At 32.8% G+C, this 18,862-nt stretch overlaps 2 protein-coding genes across 3 annotated transcripts in view; one reads left to right on the forward strand and one right to left on the reverse strand.

Moving 5' to 3' along the window:
• LOC139529074 (lactase/phlorizin hydrolase-like) overlaps positions 1-1,335 on the reverse strand; it is a 62,728-nt gene extending 61,393 nt beyond the window's left edge. For both annotated transcript variants that reach the window (XM_071325323.1, XM_071325324.1), the window contains exon 1: positions 1,171-1,335. In XM_071325323.1, coding sequence (XP_071181424.1) covers positions 1,171-1,309 — 139 coding nt within the window. In that variant the 5' untranslated portion in view covers positions 1,310-1,335. The remainder of the gene's footprint in view (positions 1-1,170) is intronic.
• Positions 1,336-7,313: 5,978 nt separating this feature from the next.
• LOC139529093 (uncharacterized) lies at positions 7,314-16,145 on the forward strand. Its single transcript, XM_071325351.1, has 3 exons — positions 7,314-7,566; positions 13,258-13,408; positions 13,798-16,145. The coding sequence occupies exons 2-3, from the start codon at positions 13,387-13,389 to the stop codon at positions 16,065-16,067; spliced, it is 2,292 nt and encodes a 763-aa protein (XP_071181452.1). The 5' UTR covers positions 7,314-7,566; positions 13,258-13,386; the 3' UTR covers positions 16,068-16,145.
• The last annotated feature ends 2,717 nt before the right edge of the window (positions 16,146-18,862 follow it).

Below are 18,862 nucleotides of genomic sequence, written 5' to 3' on the forward strand. Positions count from 1 at the left end.
ATATTTATTTTGCACAGGAAAACACCACCTTGTACATATTCTTATGTTTTAAATTTTATTTTATTGTATTTAATCGACGATTTATGTGTAAGGTTTAGAATAATAATTAATGTATTCTCCCAGGTTTCAGACCAGACTTTTTTCTCGTGTATCACTGTGCTTCAATTCGTTATCAATGATATAACCAATATTTACAGAGATATTACAATTCAAAGATAACGACGAACAAATTCCGGTATATCATAGTAAAGAAAATATCATAATACGCACTTACATTCATGACAATAAATAACTAAGTAAATGCGACTATACAAAGATCCATCCTTATTTACAACCTTTTGAGATTTTGTCTACACGTTGTATTATACCTAGACAAACACTTTTTAAATCTCTGTACGCCGGACAATGCACTAGTACGAGAAGCTGTTCAGGGAACTGGTTTATTTGTTAAATCTTAACATCGGCTCAATTTTGTTTTATTTCGAAGTCCAAATCTTTGGAAAATAGAAATTAGACAATTAATTATGTTTTGCTCGGTCGAAAAAAAAATCGACTTCGAATGAAATATTGCAAGATTCTTTTTTTTTAAGACAACAAATTGTGCATGACGCAAGATTATATTTATCAAGACATAATATAGTTAAAAAAACCTGCATGCGTGCAAAAAAATAGTTTTTGAGTTATAGTGGTATAATTGCTGCCTAGTGAACCTATACCAAAACCCCTTTCTGAATTATATGGGTATGCTTAATTTTCATTCTTATTTAATAGGCCTTCCTGAAAAACATCCGTCAGTTCAAAGTCTGACAATATAGGAAAAATTATAAAAGGATTAAAAATGACCAATGATAGTTTCGAAGCATCATCTTGAAAAAGTCACACATTCATCAAAGGATGACGAGAAATTCGAACCTCTCAAATAATTTTTTCGAGAGAACTTGCAGACATTTTGTATGATAATGTAGACATATACGATTCTGAAAAGTCTCAAATAAGACAGGACACATACTGACAGATTACTGTGAGGTAAACCTCTCACATTGTCATAGTGGTTGGAAGCCGATGACAAAAACAAAATTTCAATTAGTTATTCGGAAGATTTTAAATGCGATTTTTTACCATTGCTCGTTTCAATGATTATAATATTGTAATACAAGAAATAATAAATACCGTCTTGGTTCCATGCACCCTCTGTTTGATAGGCAGAACTGCAAGCCCCCCATCCGAAACCTTCTGGAAACTTTCCTAATAAAAATTCTTCTGAATTGCAAAAATATAAAAGTGATGAAAAAATCAATAATTTTAGCATTCTTTTGAGTATTAATGATGTACCACTTTACCCGTTGAAAAACTTTTATCTACTGATTTTCTTATCGTAATTTAATGTTTGTAAAGTATCATGGATAACCCATTAACATCATATGACTGTGTGTGTGTATGTTTTATCAGTTTCTTGAGAACAACACTTTATAATATTTGGTTCTTTGGAAGCATTTGATGATTTATTTTCATCAGGAATTTTCATTAAACAAATTGAGCATGGTTTCTTTTCTTGAAAAAACTAACTGAAATATCATGTCCTCTATTTTTTTTTCACTCACTCGACAGTAACAACACGACCTTTGATTTTTAAAGAAAAAAAAATCGTTTTATTTTACCTAAAATCTATATTACATGTAATACTATTTATTTCAAAGGTTTGTTATATCGCTTTCAAAACAAGAATATTGACACGACGAATATTGTTTCCTTCATTTAGTTTTTGTAACAATCGTTCACATTCAATAGTGCAAAATACATAAATTTAAAGTTAGATAAATATTTTAAGTCGTAGTGATCCTTTTTACACCATCTGGCGTCCGTTGTCGGTTATCCATTAGCCGTTCCGCTGGAGCCATAGAGCAAATTGGAGCAATAAGTATTTGATTGGGTATTAAGTAAAAAACAATATGTGTCCGATAGCCCTTTTTGTCAACCGTTATCATGGTTAAGGCCACCAAAGCAAAAAAATAACTTAGGAAAAAATGCAAACATTGTCTATTCTATTGTAAATATAACAGTTTACAAGATCACAGACAATAAGAAGAAAAAGAGAAGAACACAAAATATTATAGTCACCTGACGAAATTTGGATATGGATATTTAGTCGAACCTAAACATGAGCCAGTGATAATATTAAAAAAAACAGCACGGATACAAATTACAAAACCGTGTCACAATGTTCAGGCTTTAATAAAAAATCTTTATTTGGGTAAGTTGATACAAGCACACGATATGTATAGTGTCTTAATTCTATAAGGGGCAAAAAATGTTAAAGACTATTTTATGTTTTATTTGTGTAAACACGTTATTTAAGAGCTAGAAAAGTCAATAAGTTTTTTGTGTATTTTCTAAGTAGGTTTCAATAAAATTCAAACACATTAATATACTTTACTCAAATTACTGTGGGTAAGCATCGTTATCTGGCACTATCTTATAGATTAACAACTGTTTTTTATATTGACAATTACTTTTTTGAAGGTCCAGCCTTGGTGAAGTATTTAACACATAGGACGTCACATAAAGGTTTCTTGTTCGATCCCCGTTCCATTGAGAAAATTTCAGGGACTGAATTTTCGGCATTCCCTTGACACCATTTGCGAGTATGGTCTTGAGAAAAGATCATAGTCCGTCGGAAGGGGACGATAAATAATGGCTGACCCGTGTTAAGAGAAATCAATATCTCTTGCACGTAAAAGACAACCTTGTAGATTTCAAAAAAGAGCAGGCTTATGCTACAAGGCAGCACTCGTACCTGCAAAGTGGTAAGTTGTATTAAATAATTTGTTTCCCAATCTACTGTAAATAAAAATGTTTAAATAAAAATAAAAACGTACAAGATTCTGGTTTCGAGAGGCAATTTTCTTTGAGAGTGCAGATAGTGTTAAAGCATCAAACTTTGATATATTCATTATGGTAATAATAACCGTAATATGTAGATACAGGAAGATGTGGTGTGAGTGCCAATGAGACAACTCTCCATCCAAATAACAATTTAAAAAAAGGCAAACCATTATAGGTCAATGCACGTCCTTCAACACGGAGCCTTGGCTCACACCGAACAACAAGCTATAACGGGCCCAAAAATTACTAGTGTAATACATGTATTATATAAAAAAAATTCTGTCTATTATTAAGTTGATCAACACACGTTTCATTAACCACCTATAATAATTCTGCTGTCAATAATACACTGTTTTAAGTTGGTGTCTGCACAATCTAACATACAACATAAAATTTAAATTGAGAATGGAAATGGGGAATGTGCCAAAGAGACAACAACCCGACCATAGAAAAAAACAGCATTGATCGTGCTACTTGTAAAATAATTTATTGTTTTAAAATGGTGTATATAACTATGTCAGAATTCAAATGAAGCAGATAAATTTCCTTAAAATAGTTACATTATCTAAAGACAATTACACATGCTGAGACATCTCCTAACACATAGTTTACACACACAAAATACACCCACACGCAAAAACCAAACATCATAACAACCAATTTATTCCAGAGACTCAAACTTATGTCACCAGAGATTCAACTTGAACTTATGTCAAATGCTTTAGTGAGAAATTACGATTGGAATCTACATAAAGCATTTTTAACTTTTTTGAAAAAGACTTTGTATATCGATTTATTAATAATACAGGTTAATAAAAATTATGATTCCGTATTTATTCTCCTCGATGTCCCCTTTTTATCTTTTGCATTTTGAACTTTGACCGTGTCTACCATTTCAACGGGAAGCTTGCTCAATCCAACCAATCTACCCCGACATTCTCCTATTTGGATTATTTTTCTGTTGTTGTTTTTAAATGTTTTTCAGGTATATGCTTAGCGGCGATAAGAAAGACCGGAAACGGATCCAGCCAAAGATAATTGTTTTTCGGACTTGTGCCGGCGTCAAACATTGGCATTTAGACAGACGTGCACCAGACGTACAGAGAAAATTGACTATGCCCGTAAACATTAGATGCACGCAAGCGTTGCATATGTTTAAAGTACGTAGAAATGCAGAGGTATTTACTTGATGAACGCTGCAACTCCAGGAAATGTTTATGAAGCATAAAAAATGTACCTAGCTCTAGCGTTTGTCAAGCGTTCAAGCGCGTACTATATACGTTACAATCGCGTTTCAAAATGCTACAGATATATTTGAGACACGTTGAGGGCACGTTGTATACCCCGCAAGATCTTTCGACTTTTACCAGGACTTTTACTTGGACTTATGCGGGGCTTTTTTGTAACATACGGCAAGCATTGTTTCAGCGCTTCGTGAACGTTTAACAAGCACCCGTGGCGTATCAAAAACTTGCTCTGACATTTATAGAGGCATATGTCCGTGAATTTCCATGTATAAAATGTTGGATTGAGCCTGTTTTCATAGCTAGCTAAACCTCTCACTTGTATGACAGTCGCATCATTTTATTGACAACGATGAGTGAACAAAACAAACAGACATAATAGGTTAAAATGTCAAAAATACAGCAGTGAACATTGTGTTTCAATCTTAATCACTTAAAAGCATACAAGTATGTAACAAAGAAGCACAAAACGGCATATAGACCAACCATATTAGAAAAATTAAATACAAGAATACACAAATTTAACATAGTACAATACCACAATGACGGGATGTATAAGTACAGAGCCACGCGATAACAAAGAAACACAAAAAGGCATATAGACAAATGTAATAGCAAAAATAAAAGACAAGCAACTAACAGTTTTCGAAGTAACACTAAAAGGTGTATAATAAACAAAGCACATTAGTAAAATGAAAGACAAGAATTCGAAAATATCATAAACAATAATATATAAATTTTATTTATGTGATGAAATTCACCCATAAACGATTGAAAGACTATAAACACTGGAACCGCACAAAATCGCACGTTTGATGTCAGAATGTAAACGTCACACAGGTAGAGATATAAAATAACTTTGTCTTTGAGTCTATAGTTCTTTATACAGATCCCTTACAATGTAAATTAAAAGTTTTCATTTCATTCTTGCCGCTTGTCTATATATAGGTTAATTGTCTATTTCCTCTATAAAAAAAAAAGAAAGAAAGAGCCACGTCATTATGTATAAAAGAAACACAAAAGGGCATATAGGCAAAGCATTATAAATATAGAAGACCAGAATACAAAAAATATATTAGAACAATACCGAGATGTTTAAGTACAGAGCCACGAAATATGTATCAAAGAAACACAAACAGTCACACGAACAAAGCAACTATGAAAGATGATGCAAATAACACAATGATGGGATGCATAATTAAAGAGCCACGTCAAATAGATATCACCAAAAACAGACCAAACAGTAAAAGTAATATTAATAAAAACAAATAAAAGAACACTATAACACGTATTAAGATGATAAACATCGTCAGCACTCAGAATCTATACTTCAAGACTATCGTGTATTATTTATGAAGTTGATACGGAATATTTATCAACAAGGGATTGGCACCTTGAACTTTCTAGAAAAAAGGACGAGGCGTTCTTAGACATACCCCTGGTTCATCAACTTTCTGATCAGACACTGGTGACGTTTTATAAAGATTGAGTAGGAGATGTAAGCTCCTGAATACCGAATCAGTTGGGAAATGTATTCTCATATGCAGGTGAAGTTGGTATATTGCTTCTAAGGTGGGGGAAATTGATAACTTCAAAATTAAAATCGTCTCGTTTGTCATTGATTCACTGTGTATGTCAATTTCGAGTGTTACGTCTATAAATTAGGCGTGTCTGCTGTTTCTGTAATTATTAGTTCTTGGGGATATATTAATTGACCGCAATCAGAACAGTTTGGATTGTTAATGAAATGAACATCATCAATATATATGAAAATGAAATTAGATAACCTGTCTTCTTTGATCTTGTTTTTGACAAGTGTCTGAAGGAACTCCGATTCATATGAAAATAAAAAGAGATCAGCAAGGAAAATTTTATGTTAGAAAGCATCGTTAATTATTTCTTTTAGACAATTTTAATTTCATATTGGGTTTAGTGGTATACAGGGTTAATGAATCAAAAGTTTGAAAGAAAAAATTGCAGAGAAAGATCGAAATTTGAAATTATGTATAGAGATTTTTAGAACCCACATTAAGTTAATAACACTACGCGAGTAAACAGTTTGACAGTTTTTCTAAAGAACCACTTCCACCGCAGACATACTCTTTGTCAATCTAATGGACACCCCTACGTCGAATATACATATGAGCCGGCGATTTGCTGTTCAATGTAATGTTTATTGAAGCCATCCATGAAGGACACGATTCGCCAAAATCTCATCCTTGTCAAAGGATATGTTTTTGTATGTGGAATTATCTGAGTGCTCATTTAGTCCGTATTCGTTTGCAAGACCTTCGTGGCAGTACAATTTACATACAAAGACAATATTATGTGAAGCTTTGTGTGCAGGAACAATAACATATTAGTCGTGAAGAGATGATAGACATTTTACAGCTTCTTTGTCTCTCACAAAGTTTCTCAACTTTTAGACGTATTGTCTTTAAGTGAATATAACTGTTCAAAAGAAGTGTTTATGCAGTTCAGAAACATTGAAGATAAATAATTTCACAAAGTAGGACATCCCATCAAAGAATTTGGACCTTTTCCCATAAATTTAAGAATAAGTTGTGTCGATTTTTATGTACATATACGGACATTCAAAGTTTACGGATAAGGTCAGTTTAAATTTTCTTAAGTTACTGCATATCAATCATTTTTTGTGTATTTTTCCTTTTCTTCTATGATCTCTAGCTGCATACATATATCCAGAGAGGTATTCAACAAGTCGAAGAATAAATTGAGGTTGACACTCTAGACATTTATCCGTATATAGCAGCATATTAAATAAATTTTACACAATTCTCCTATATTGCTACAGTCTGTTGTTATAGTTATATTAGCGTCCTTGCTAAAACGGGACAAACTCAAAGGATAAAGTTTTCAGTGCTTGCAGGGGAGGTAATATTTAACACTTTATTACTCATTGTGATCACTCGACAAGGTTTTCTTTGGCAATCGCCAATGGCAGTCAGCAGGGTTAAAGAACATCAGTTGTTCGACCTGTTAGTCAAATGCGTTTTGTTTAAATATACTTTTTCACTCTTTTGGTCTTTTGGAAAATGTTGTTTGTGCCCTTCTACAACGAAATTTGTTTTACATGCACACGTATAAGAATTGCGGTTTTTATCGAACGCAATCATAGGTTTGAACGTAGTTTTCAATTTAGACTTGTATATAGCTATATGATACAGGTATTCCTATTTTAACGTATTTTCAATCAGGAAGTTGAGTTATACTATTTACAGCTCCGTCGATTTTGGGACTTTACAAACAAAAGTCAAGTCATATGTCAGTATAGACTTTATTTTTATTTAGGATGTTAGGAGATATTTATTACTTCCTCTGGGTTTTTTTTTTGCTGTAACGACTGTTTGCTTTTAAAGGGCTAAGTAACTTAATGCTGGTGATTCAACTGTATTAAAAATCCACTATTTTTGATCGGGTAAGTAATGTCTGCAGTAAATTTGTGCATTCTTCAATTTTTTACTTAGTTATTTCGCTTTTATTTTTAGTTTGATGAGTTTATTCGAAGTATAATAATGAAAAATTGAAACTCAAATGAATTGTAGAATGATCATAGTTTCTTTGGCTCCGTGTTGACGGCCTCGTGTTGACTTTGAGATCAAGAACAGCCAAAAAAAAAACTATTTTTGTTTGCTTTTTGTGTGTTTTTTGCTGTGGTACTGATTTTGTTTCATGAATTTATAAATGAATACCCCATATCTTTTCCTTTACCATTTATTCATTTATTTTTATTTTTAATATCAAACCTGGTCATACCAATAATATGCTAATGATGTTACACTTCATAGCTAACAAATTCAATTAAATGTCATGAGTTTTAGCGAGGATTATTACATTGTTTACTGAAATTTGACTCCAATTTAGAATTTTTTAAAGAAAATCGTATGATAGATTTACAAGTGATTTGAAACATGTTTTAGGTGATAATTATGTTAGATTATTATTGAAACAATGCATAGTAAACATGGACATATGTGCAAGTATTCTGCATTTACGAATCAATAACGTATAATCCACAAAAGATTATTCATTTGTTGATTTTTGATGGAAAAGTTTGGCTGTTAACTTAGGAGGTTTGGCCATGATTTCCGATTGTGACCTTGCTAAACAACCAAGACGGTATCATGGAGCACGTGTATACATAACAAGTGAGATGATAGAACGATGTTTATTGTGTTTTTTTTATGTTTTGTGCTTTCCCATTTGTTATTGAACTTTTGTCTTGATATTTGTTAAAATGATTTGGTGTATGTTTTTGTTTAAATCGGTATATATCCCTTACAATTTTTTAACCCTTTCTTCCATCAAGGCTGTTCCCTCTGTGCTTGCGATATGCGGTTAGCGAATATCTAAGATAGTGGGAAGACCGTACATCAGCAGTATATTTCTTCAGATTTTGGTAGAATTAAGAAGTTAATTTTCCTTTAAAAGAAAGTCTATCTACATTTTGATAATTCAAGTTTATAAAATATATATTGATATTTTTTGTTAATTTTAAAGGATCACATATGAAATGGAAAAGATCACATGGTCCTACTATACCAGAAGCATACAAAAAGAATTGTTAAGCAGACGAAATTTTGATAAAAATTTGTAAAATCAAATATTCATTTCCTTTTAATATATAAAGCTGTGTTGCATTTTTAATTCATACATTGATAGTTTGATTGTAATTTTATCTATATGTAATTTGTTGATACGCACGACAATATTTATAAATGGTGTGTAATAGGTACTTTCCAATGAAATATTTTTTCCAGATCAGGAAGTTTCTAAATGATATACGTTTGTACGGTTTAGTGTTACCTTTACAAAATAAATTAAGATTACTGTCAGTTATAGAGTTTAAAATTGAAGCTTTTGTATTACCTTGTCTTTAAACAATGATTGTTGGGTGTGTCGGTATGAGACTCAATGTCTGAACGCTGCATCATAGTATATCAAATGACCAAGTAGTGAAAAGGTAACACTAAACGTTAAGTTGTGCTATTTCTGTGTTGAACTGTGGTAAAAGTTCTATTATTTCAGATGAGGTCGAAGGTTGTTACAGTGTTTAAACCCGTAGAATTTGTTTGCACCTGTCTTAGGTCAGGAATCTGATGTTTAGTCGTTTGTTGATGTGGTTCATCAGTGTTTTTCGTTTCTCCGTTTTGTTTAGATGTTTTGTATAGATAAACTCATCATAGATAACAGGACTAAATTCGGTATAAACGCCAGACGCGCGTTTCGTCTACAAAGGACTCATCAGTGACGCTCTAATCCAAACAAGTTAAAAAGGCCAAATAAAGTTGAAGAGCATTGAGGACCAAAATTCCTAAAAGTTTTGCCAGATACGATACAGATACGACCGTTGGTTTTAACGTTTGAATAGTTTAATCATGTCATTTCGAGGCCCTTTATAGCTTCCTGTTCGGTGTGACCAAAGGCTCGGTGTTTAAGACCGTACTTTGACCTTTAATGGTTTACTTTTTTATACTGTGAATTGGATGAGAGATGTCTCATTTGCACTCATGGAGAAGACGATATTAATTTGAAAAACTTGTGTATAACCCATATTTGAACATTAAAATATGTTTAATCTAAATTCAAGCCGCATCTTCTTATATCTACTTATCTTCCAGAAAAGGAGATGAGACAATAATCTAACAACAACAAGTCTTGAACAAAAGCATGCGGCTATACAATATGTAAAGCTCTTAACCGTCCCAAATCTGTAAAAGTATTAAATATTCCAAGCCAATTATTCAGGATAATATGAAAATAAATAAGTTCTGTAATAGCTTTATGTCTTTATATTTTGAAGTTTCCTGCTTTGCATTAGATGCCTCAATTTCCGTGGCGCTCATCTGTTTTATTCTGTTAATCGATAGCTAGTCTTTTAAAAATCTCAGTAATAAAAACATCAAATATATATCAGCATAAACTGGTTCTAAAAATTGAACATAATATCTAATTATTCACGTATTTGCCGTTGGAATCAATGCAGTAAGATTTAAAGCTTTTAAAACATCACGGATAAAGATGATAATTCTAAGTAATAAATGCACTTTCTAACGCCCGAAGCACTTTTTGGGAATTGAACTTGACCATGAACGCTCGATTCCCAACATTCAAATGTCAAGAAGGTTAAAGACCCCAAACATTTGAATGTTAACTATGTATATAAATCCCAAAACATTTGATTGCCAAGGATGTATCAGACCTCAAACATTTGAAAACAAAAATGTATTTGACCGCACATATTTTAAAAGCCAACGAATTATAAGACCTAAATGATTTTAATACCAATAGATATAAGACATAAAACATTTGAACGAAATGTAGGTATAAGACATAAAACATTTGAATGCCAAAGAGTTATAAATAAAGACAACAGATGTATACCGCTGTTTGAAAGTTATAAACTGATTGAGCACGGGTTACAACCCAAAACTGAGGTTAACTCATCAACTATCAGAGGAAAACAACGACAAAACAGATACATTGATAAATATCTGACTAAACCATAAGATACTCTAATATCCCGGAAGTATAAAACATCAAACAGTTGAGTGTCGAGAAAGTATAAGACATTTAACATTTAAACGATAGGGGGTATAAGACTTTACATATTTAAATGCTAAGGAGTTTATGACTTCAAACATTTGAATGTTAAGGAGGTATAAAACCTCATATATGAGAATGGCAAGGAGTTATATGACTTCAAATATTTGAATGCATTGGAGGTATTAGAAATCACATACCGGTATTTAAATGCCAAGGAATTATATGACTTCAAACATTTGTATGCATAGAAGGTATAACAATTAAACATCACATATTTGAATGCTAAGAAGTTATATCACTTCAAACATTGGAATGCATAGGAGGTTTGAGACCTCATATTTGACAACCAAGGAGTTCTATGACTTCAAACATTTGAATGCATAAGAGGTATAAGACCTCACATATTGGAATGCTAAGGAACTATTTGTCTTCAAACATTTGAATGTATATGAGGTATAAGACCGAAAGCATCTGAATGCAAATGAGGTTAAAGATATGAAACATTTGAATTCCAAGGAGGTATAAAACATGAAACATTTGAATTACAAAGAAGTTAAACATACCCAAACATTTGAAGGCCATGTAAGTGTAAAACCTAAATAAATGAATACCATGTAGTTATAAGACCTTAAACGTTTAAAAATGCTAAAGAGGTAAAATACCTCAAACATTTAGTGCAAAGGAGTTTTACGACCTCAAACATTTGAATACCAAGGAGGTATAAAATCTCAAACATTTGAATGATAAGAGGGTATTAGAGAACAAACATTTATATACCAAAAAGGTATATGACATCAAACGTTGGATTGTCAAGGGGACTTCACACATTGAAATGGAAAGTAGTTAAAAGATCTCAAACATTTGATAGCCAAGAAAAGAGGGACAAAAGATACCAAAGGGACAGTTAAACTCATAAATCGAAAATAAACTGACAACGCCATGGCTAAAAATGAAAAAGACAAACAGACAAACAGACAAACAGACAAACAATACTACACATGACACAACATAGAAAACTAAAGAAAAAACAACACGAACCCCACCAAAAATTAGGGGGTGATCTCAGGTGCTATAAGACATCAAACATTTGCATGTTGATTTGGTTTAACATCTCAAACATTCGAACGCTACAGAGGTATACCCACACAAACCTTTGAATACTAATGACATAAAGATCTCAAACATTTTATTTCAAGGTGTAGACCTGAACATTTGAAAACTAAGGAGTTATCAGACACTTAACATTTGAATGTCAAGGAGGTGTAATACCTCAAACATTTGAAGGAAAAGAATCTATAAGACCTCAAACACTTGAATGCAAATTAAGTTTAAGATCTGAAACATTTAAATGCCAAGGAGGAATAAAACCATATTTTTTTGAATGCCAAAGAAGTATAAGACTTTCAACATTTGAATGCCAAGGAGGCATAAAACATCAAACATTTGAATGCCGAAGAAGTAAAAAACCCCAAACATTTGAAAGCCAAGGAGGTATTAGCCTTTAATGTTTTGATTGACGAGGAGATATTATAGTTATCACAGGTACCAGGATTATAGTTCAATACGCTAGACGCGCGTTTCATCTACATAAGACTCATCAGTGACGCTCAGATCAAAATAGTTATATCGCCAAACAAGTACAAATTTGTAGATCATTGGGGGTCAACAAATCCAAAAAGTATTGGGCCAAATACGGCTCAGGTAATCTATTCCTGGGATAAGATGATCCTTAGTTTTTCGAAAAATTCCAAGTTTTGTAACAGAAAATTTATAAAAATGACCATATAAAAGATATTCATCGAAGTGCTGACTACTATGCTGGTGATACTCCCACGGACTGACCTCAATGTTTTGGATGCTAAGGAGGAAGTATACCTCAAACATTTGAATGACAAGGAGTAAAAAGACTTTAAGTATTTGAATAACACGAAAGTATATGACACTGACGTACGGTCAGTGTCATATACCGATGCCTCGTGTTAAGAAAATGCCACACTCTTAGGAACCCTTGCAACAACTCTTTGAGGGGTCCGTAGGTGGCCTGTTATGAGGCAAAATTTCTGTTCCTCTCCAATATTCCCTCTTTTTCCAGTGGCAGTCCAAATTTTCTCGGACCATCATCCTGAATGGCCTGTATTATAAAAAGACCTACATATTGTATTTATTGTTAACTTGTTCTCGTCCTGAACATGCATGAAATATTGGCCACTGGACGTTAAGCAACCAACAATCAATTAATCATTGACCCCAGAGATTTGAATAACAAGCAGATTTTAATAACACCTCATAATTTGAATATCACGGAGGTATACGATCTCAAACATTTGAATGTCAAGGAGATGTAAGCCTCCAAACATTTGAATGACAAGTATGTACTAGTATTACACCCACAAACATTTTAATGACAAGGAGTTTTTAAACCTCAATCATTTGAATGATAAGTAGGTAAAACCCTCATACATGTGAATGCCTAAAAGGTATCAGAACCCAAACACAAAAGAAAGTTATGGTTTGACATATATTTTAACTACTTTGTCAGATTGAAATTTTAATATCCTTCCAGGTGTACATAAAAAAGAATAATAGACAATTTTGAATGTGTCAACAATAACAGTGCCGAAAAGAAGATTTTTAAAGGCTCAGATTAACTTAGAAAACTGAGGAGTCTCATACTTAAACAGGGCTTATAGTTATGGCTGACTGTAGCTGTGTTCGTAAGTAAACCACATTGCAGATTCAATAAGGTGATGTCTCTGAAAGAAAAGAATTAAGTACATGTGTATGCAAATTTGTCGCTTACTTTGTACGCAGTCAAAACATTTTTGTGTGTAATATTATTGCTTGTTAAATGCAAACAAATGAATTTGAATCAATTAAAGATGTATGTCGAGTTGCTTACCTAGCGACGTTTATTTTATGATTTTCATTTAGAATCACTTATTAATAACTTAATCATGACTTCGCGAAATTCATAACAAATTCATTGCACAAACAAATATTCAGTATGACGACGATGCTTCCTTGAAATTGTAATTTCCACTTTATATCTAAACCACTCATTTTAAGTTTTTCAATAGATTAATTTTCTACCTATCTGTTACAGACTTACATGACCTCGATTTGAAATATAGCAAAGAAAATGATGCAACGTTTGTTAAGACGAAGGCAGTTGAAACCATTACGAAATCTGTTATTGAAAGAAACACAACAACAATTATTGGCAAACCTGGAATCGGGAAAACCTCCACAATAATCCATGTTGCTCTGAAAATGAGGGAAAATTATGGTTTCAGAGTTATTCTGTGTCATAGTCCATCTGATATTGAATCACATTTTAGAGCAAACAAAACTCAATTATTCATCCTTGATGATGTATGCGGAAGATACACAATTAATCAATCCGCGGTGGATGAATGGATAAAACATGAACAAACTATTTTACGTATCTTAAGTACAAGAAAAGTAAAGCTGATTATTTCATGTCGACTACAAATTTATCACGAGAAACAATTTCAGCGTCTCGATTTTTTTACTGAGAACTTCTTTAATCTTTCTTCGAAGGAATTCGGTCTATCAGCTGAAATACGACTTAAAGTTGCAAAGAAATATTTACCGATTAATGCTGTAAAACTGATAAATAATAATTCTCTTATGAAATTTGACATATTTCCATTGATGTGCTCATTGTATAAAAATAATCCGACCATAAATGTTAGTGAGTATTTTGAAAATCCATACAATTTTTATTTGTATGATATCGAAAAACTTTACAAACAAAGCGATAAACGCAAATTCTGTGCTTTACTTTTGTACGTCTTACATAATGGTTTCTTGAGTGAGTCAAAAATAAGTACAATCAGTAGATCCTACTATGAAAGTATCTTTGATGAAATTGGTTTAAACCGGGGTACTCCAGTTTGTGACATTGTTGAACAATTGAACACACTCGACCATACCTATCTAATTATAATCATGTCAACTCTCTTCAATGAACGATTTGAAGAAATCAACATGAAAGTTTACTCCCGTATTCATGATCGCCTGTTTGATGTAGTATGCTTTTATTTTGGAACAAAAGTACAAGGCACATTTATCCGTTACGTATCAAGTGCGGTATTGTGTGAGAGGACACAAGTAGAAAGTATCAGGGAAGACCACGAGGAATTTCAGATTATGATTACAAACGATAATGAAAACGCATATATGATGAGAATCATGAAAGATATCAAGAACGGAGAAATTTCCTCCGTTGTCAACAACCACCAAATGAAATTTCCGAAGTTTAGAAAAATTTTGGTTACTTACATGCAAAAAGGTTTGTACCTGTTTTCAATGTTTGATATATATTACAATACGTTTTGTCATGATCTAATCGACAGAGCAGGAAACTCGATTGCATCATTGGCATGTTCAAAAGGATACTTTGAAATTACTGAATACATTATTAATGCTATACATCAAGTCGATTTATCAATGTTTTATAAAAATCTTATAATGCATACAGCATGCCGCAGTGGATGTATAGATATTGTTCATGTTTTAATAGAGAAAGGAATAAATGTGAATGCATTGGACATTTACGGCCAAACACCAATCCTAATAAGTAGTGATAAAGGGCATGGCCATATAGTTCATTTACTGATTAAAAATGGTGGTAATATAGGACTTCAAAATGATGATGGAATGACACCTCTTTTATGCGCAAGTAAAAACGGACATTATTCAGTTGTTAAAATGTTACTCGATAACAAAGCAGATATCAACGAAAAAGATGATCAAGGCAAATCGCCATTAGTTTGGACAAGTAAAGAAGGGCATGAAAAGACAATAGAATTGCTAATCGAAAATGGAGCTAATATTAACATAAGAGATCGGAACAGTAAGAGTCCTTTGATGTGGGCATGCCAATGGGCACCTTATTCAACAGTTATTCTACTTATTGAAAAAGGAACAGACATTAATCAAGAAGATGACAATGGCTGGACGCCAATCATATATGCATGTCAATGGCATAATACTAGTTTTATAGTTGAATTTCTTATTCTGAACGGTGCTTATACGAGAAAACCAGATAATTCCGGGAAAACACCACTTATGTGGGCGGGTATCACAGGAAACAATAGTGCCATTGATAAGTTATTAGAACAACGTTGCAACATTAACGAAAAGGACAACACAGGTAAAACAGCAATATATTGGGCATGCCTAGAAGGACAAAAATCAACGGTTGATTTTTTCTTTAAAAAAGGGGCCGATATAAACATAACCGATAATGCATCGACAAGTCCGATCTCGTGGGCGTTACAACACGAAGACAAATCTTATTTGCGACTACTCAGATATGGCATAGAAGATAAATGTGATTCACATTGAAATATGCACCTCTTCAAGATCGTCGGTGTTCTAGGAGTAGGGATTAAACCCTTGAACTCCAATAAACAAGTTTCAAATTTTATTTACATTGTAGTTTAATGTTTAAAACACAAGACCAGTTCAAGCACTCTTATAGCGACTCCATAATAATGGGATATGAATAAAACCCTATGTTTTATTAGATCGATAAACATTTAAACGTACCAGTGCTAATCCTACAGAGCAACATGTAACTATACTCGGATATAGTATTACAATTCTTATTCGAGCTGATAATTCTATGATTTGACTTCTAACTACTGAATGCTAAGCAGAGAAATAGAAAACACAAATTTGCAGGTCTTTCGTTTGACCCGGCCAAGGATCTTACTTACAATCCTCTGCACTCAAATCGAGAAAGCAACGCATTACAAGAAATTACGAATAAAATTAATAGCTTGAGTTCAATTGTTCACTATCCCGATGGGATTTATTTTAATTAGAATGCAGTAATTTATTTATAAATAATCCAATATTCATTCAGTATAAGACAAAATGACTGGTATTATATATTAAGAAACAAACGACAACTACTGAATAACAGACTTCTGACTTGATACAAGCATATACAGAATTTGGCGTATATATCTGCCATTAGAAAATATTTTCCATGTTCTTGGGTGCCTATAAAGTGCGAACTACAAAAGAAACCAAAATTAAAACTCGAAGAAATTAAAAACCAATTGTTCAGAGAACAATTGAAGGTCTTTCCACATCAATTTTCTTAATTATGGATGATAAGCTACTTCTGGTTTACTCAGAGTAACTATTGGCGTCCAGGCTTAGGTTTCTTCATACGGATTCAATAATAAATGTTGCTTTATATTTTGCCTGAAAAATGAGGGAGATAATTGTCAACTTTTAAAAATGTCACTTCCGGTCTCATATAAGTGATTTACACTGACTCCAAAACTGTATTTTTTATATACCTTTTCTCGTAATAAGAGAGATATTATGTACTTCCTGTTTAGTGAAGGTCACTTCCGGTCTAACAGGATAGGTTTATGTATCATGCATATTTAAAAAAAGAAATAGTAACTATGTACTTTTCCATTACAGAAGTGCAAAAATTACTACTTCCGGTTTACTCAAGGTCATTCCGGTTGATATTTGTCAACTAACAGTTTGCTTAAAACCTTATGGCTTTATCGTGAAATAAGTTGGAGTAATAATCAAATACACCTTAAATTTCAGGGACAAAAACTCCTTTCCGATGTCAATGGATTGTTTCAGACCAAATGTAACATTTACGAAGTGATTATTTCAACTTCACCATTTGGAATTCTTGGCTTAAAAGCTTCTTTGTGAGCAGCAACCCTCTATCAAGGAAATCATAATAGAAAATGCAAGCACGGGAATATCGTATCAATTAGGAGATATATACACCGTATGTAGGTGCTGCTGAAATGTAGCTACATAGAAATGGAAAATTCACAATCGGAAGGCTGAAATCATCTAATTTGTCGTAAAGTTTTATTTTCAACTGACCCTCATTGCCAATTTATAGATGTAAGTCGAGATATGAGACCGACTTAACTGTTTCGTTCTGTAGTATCCTTTATCTCTAGTTCAATGGGATAAATGCCCTCAACATAGACACCAAATTTTGAATTATTTAGTGAAAGAACATCGTCTATATGGCGGAAAGTAGAGTTAAAGGATATTGCTAACTTCCTATCTTTCTTCCTAAGAAGTTCCTGTATGAAGTCAGCCTCATAATAATAAAGAAACAAGTCGACAAGAAGAGGCGCACAATTTGCTCCCATAGAAATGCCGACAGTCTGTTGAAAAACATGTCCTCCAAACGTAACAAATATGTTGTCAATCAAGAAATCAAGAATCTTGATAATGTCAGTTTCAGAGATTTTTTTGTTTGAATCAGAGTGATCCTTTACAAAGTAGGATTTATCCCTCCCTAAGACAAGATACTTGTATTTACGTTGGCCATTCTTTTTTATGAAACAAAGCAATACCAACTCTTTCAATTTGTCTTTTAGTTTGGAATGTGGAATACTTGTGTAAAGTGTAGAAAAGTCAAATGTTTAATACTATTACACGATGAAAGAGAGTTAGATTGTATGTACTCTAAAAGATCTTTGGAATTTTTTTTTAAAGTATCCACAAAGGAGATCATAAAACAAGTAAAAGTCAAAATTTATAAAATGACCTCGACATTTGACCTTTGCCTCAAATTCATTTAAATGAACCAGGGACCTCAAATCAATGTACCTTAGGTCTATATCAATTACCATTCATGCTATACATTTATATAATAGTATCCCTTATGTCAAATACAGAAGGGATTCTTATATTGAGTACTCATATTGCTTCGATTAAAATTGAACAAAACATCCTGAGGATATAAAGAGCAATTTGGTTAAAGAAATTTGTCAATTTCTTTTACTGTTACGGAGGAGATGCACTCGCAAGGAAAACAGTGTCCAGGGAGATAACTCCTACAAAGAAAAGTATACTGTTAAGCCTATATGAAAAAGAAGATGTGTCATGACTGCAAATGAGACAACCGCCAACAAGAGACCAAAATGACACAGAAATTAACAACTATAGGTCACCGTACGGCTTCAACAATGAGCAAAGCCCATACCGCATAGTCAGCTATTAAAGGCCCCGAAATGACAATGTAAAACAATTCAAACGAGAAAACTAACGGCCTTATTTACATAAAGATATGAACGAACAACAAATATGTAACACATCAAAAAACGACAACCACTGAATTACTGGCTCCTGACTTT

The sequence above is a fragment of the Mytilus edulis genome, chromosome 6 (assembly GCF_963676685.1).
Source record: "Mytilus edulis chromosome 6, xbMytEdul2.2, whole genome shotgun sequence".
Lineage (NCBI taxonomy): Eukaryota > Metazoa > Mollusca > Bivalvia > Mytilida > Mytilidae > Mytilus > Mytilus edulis.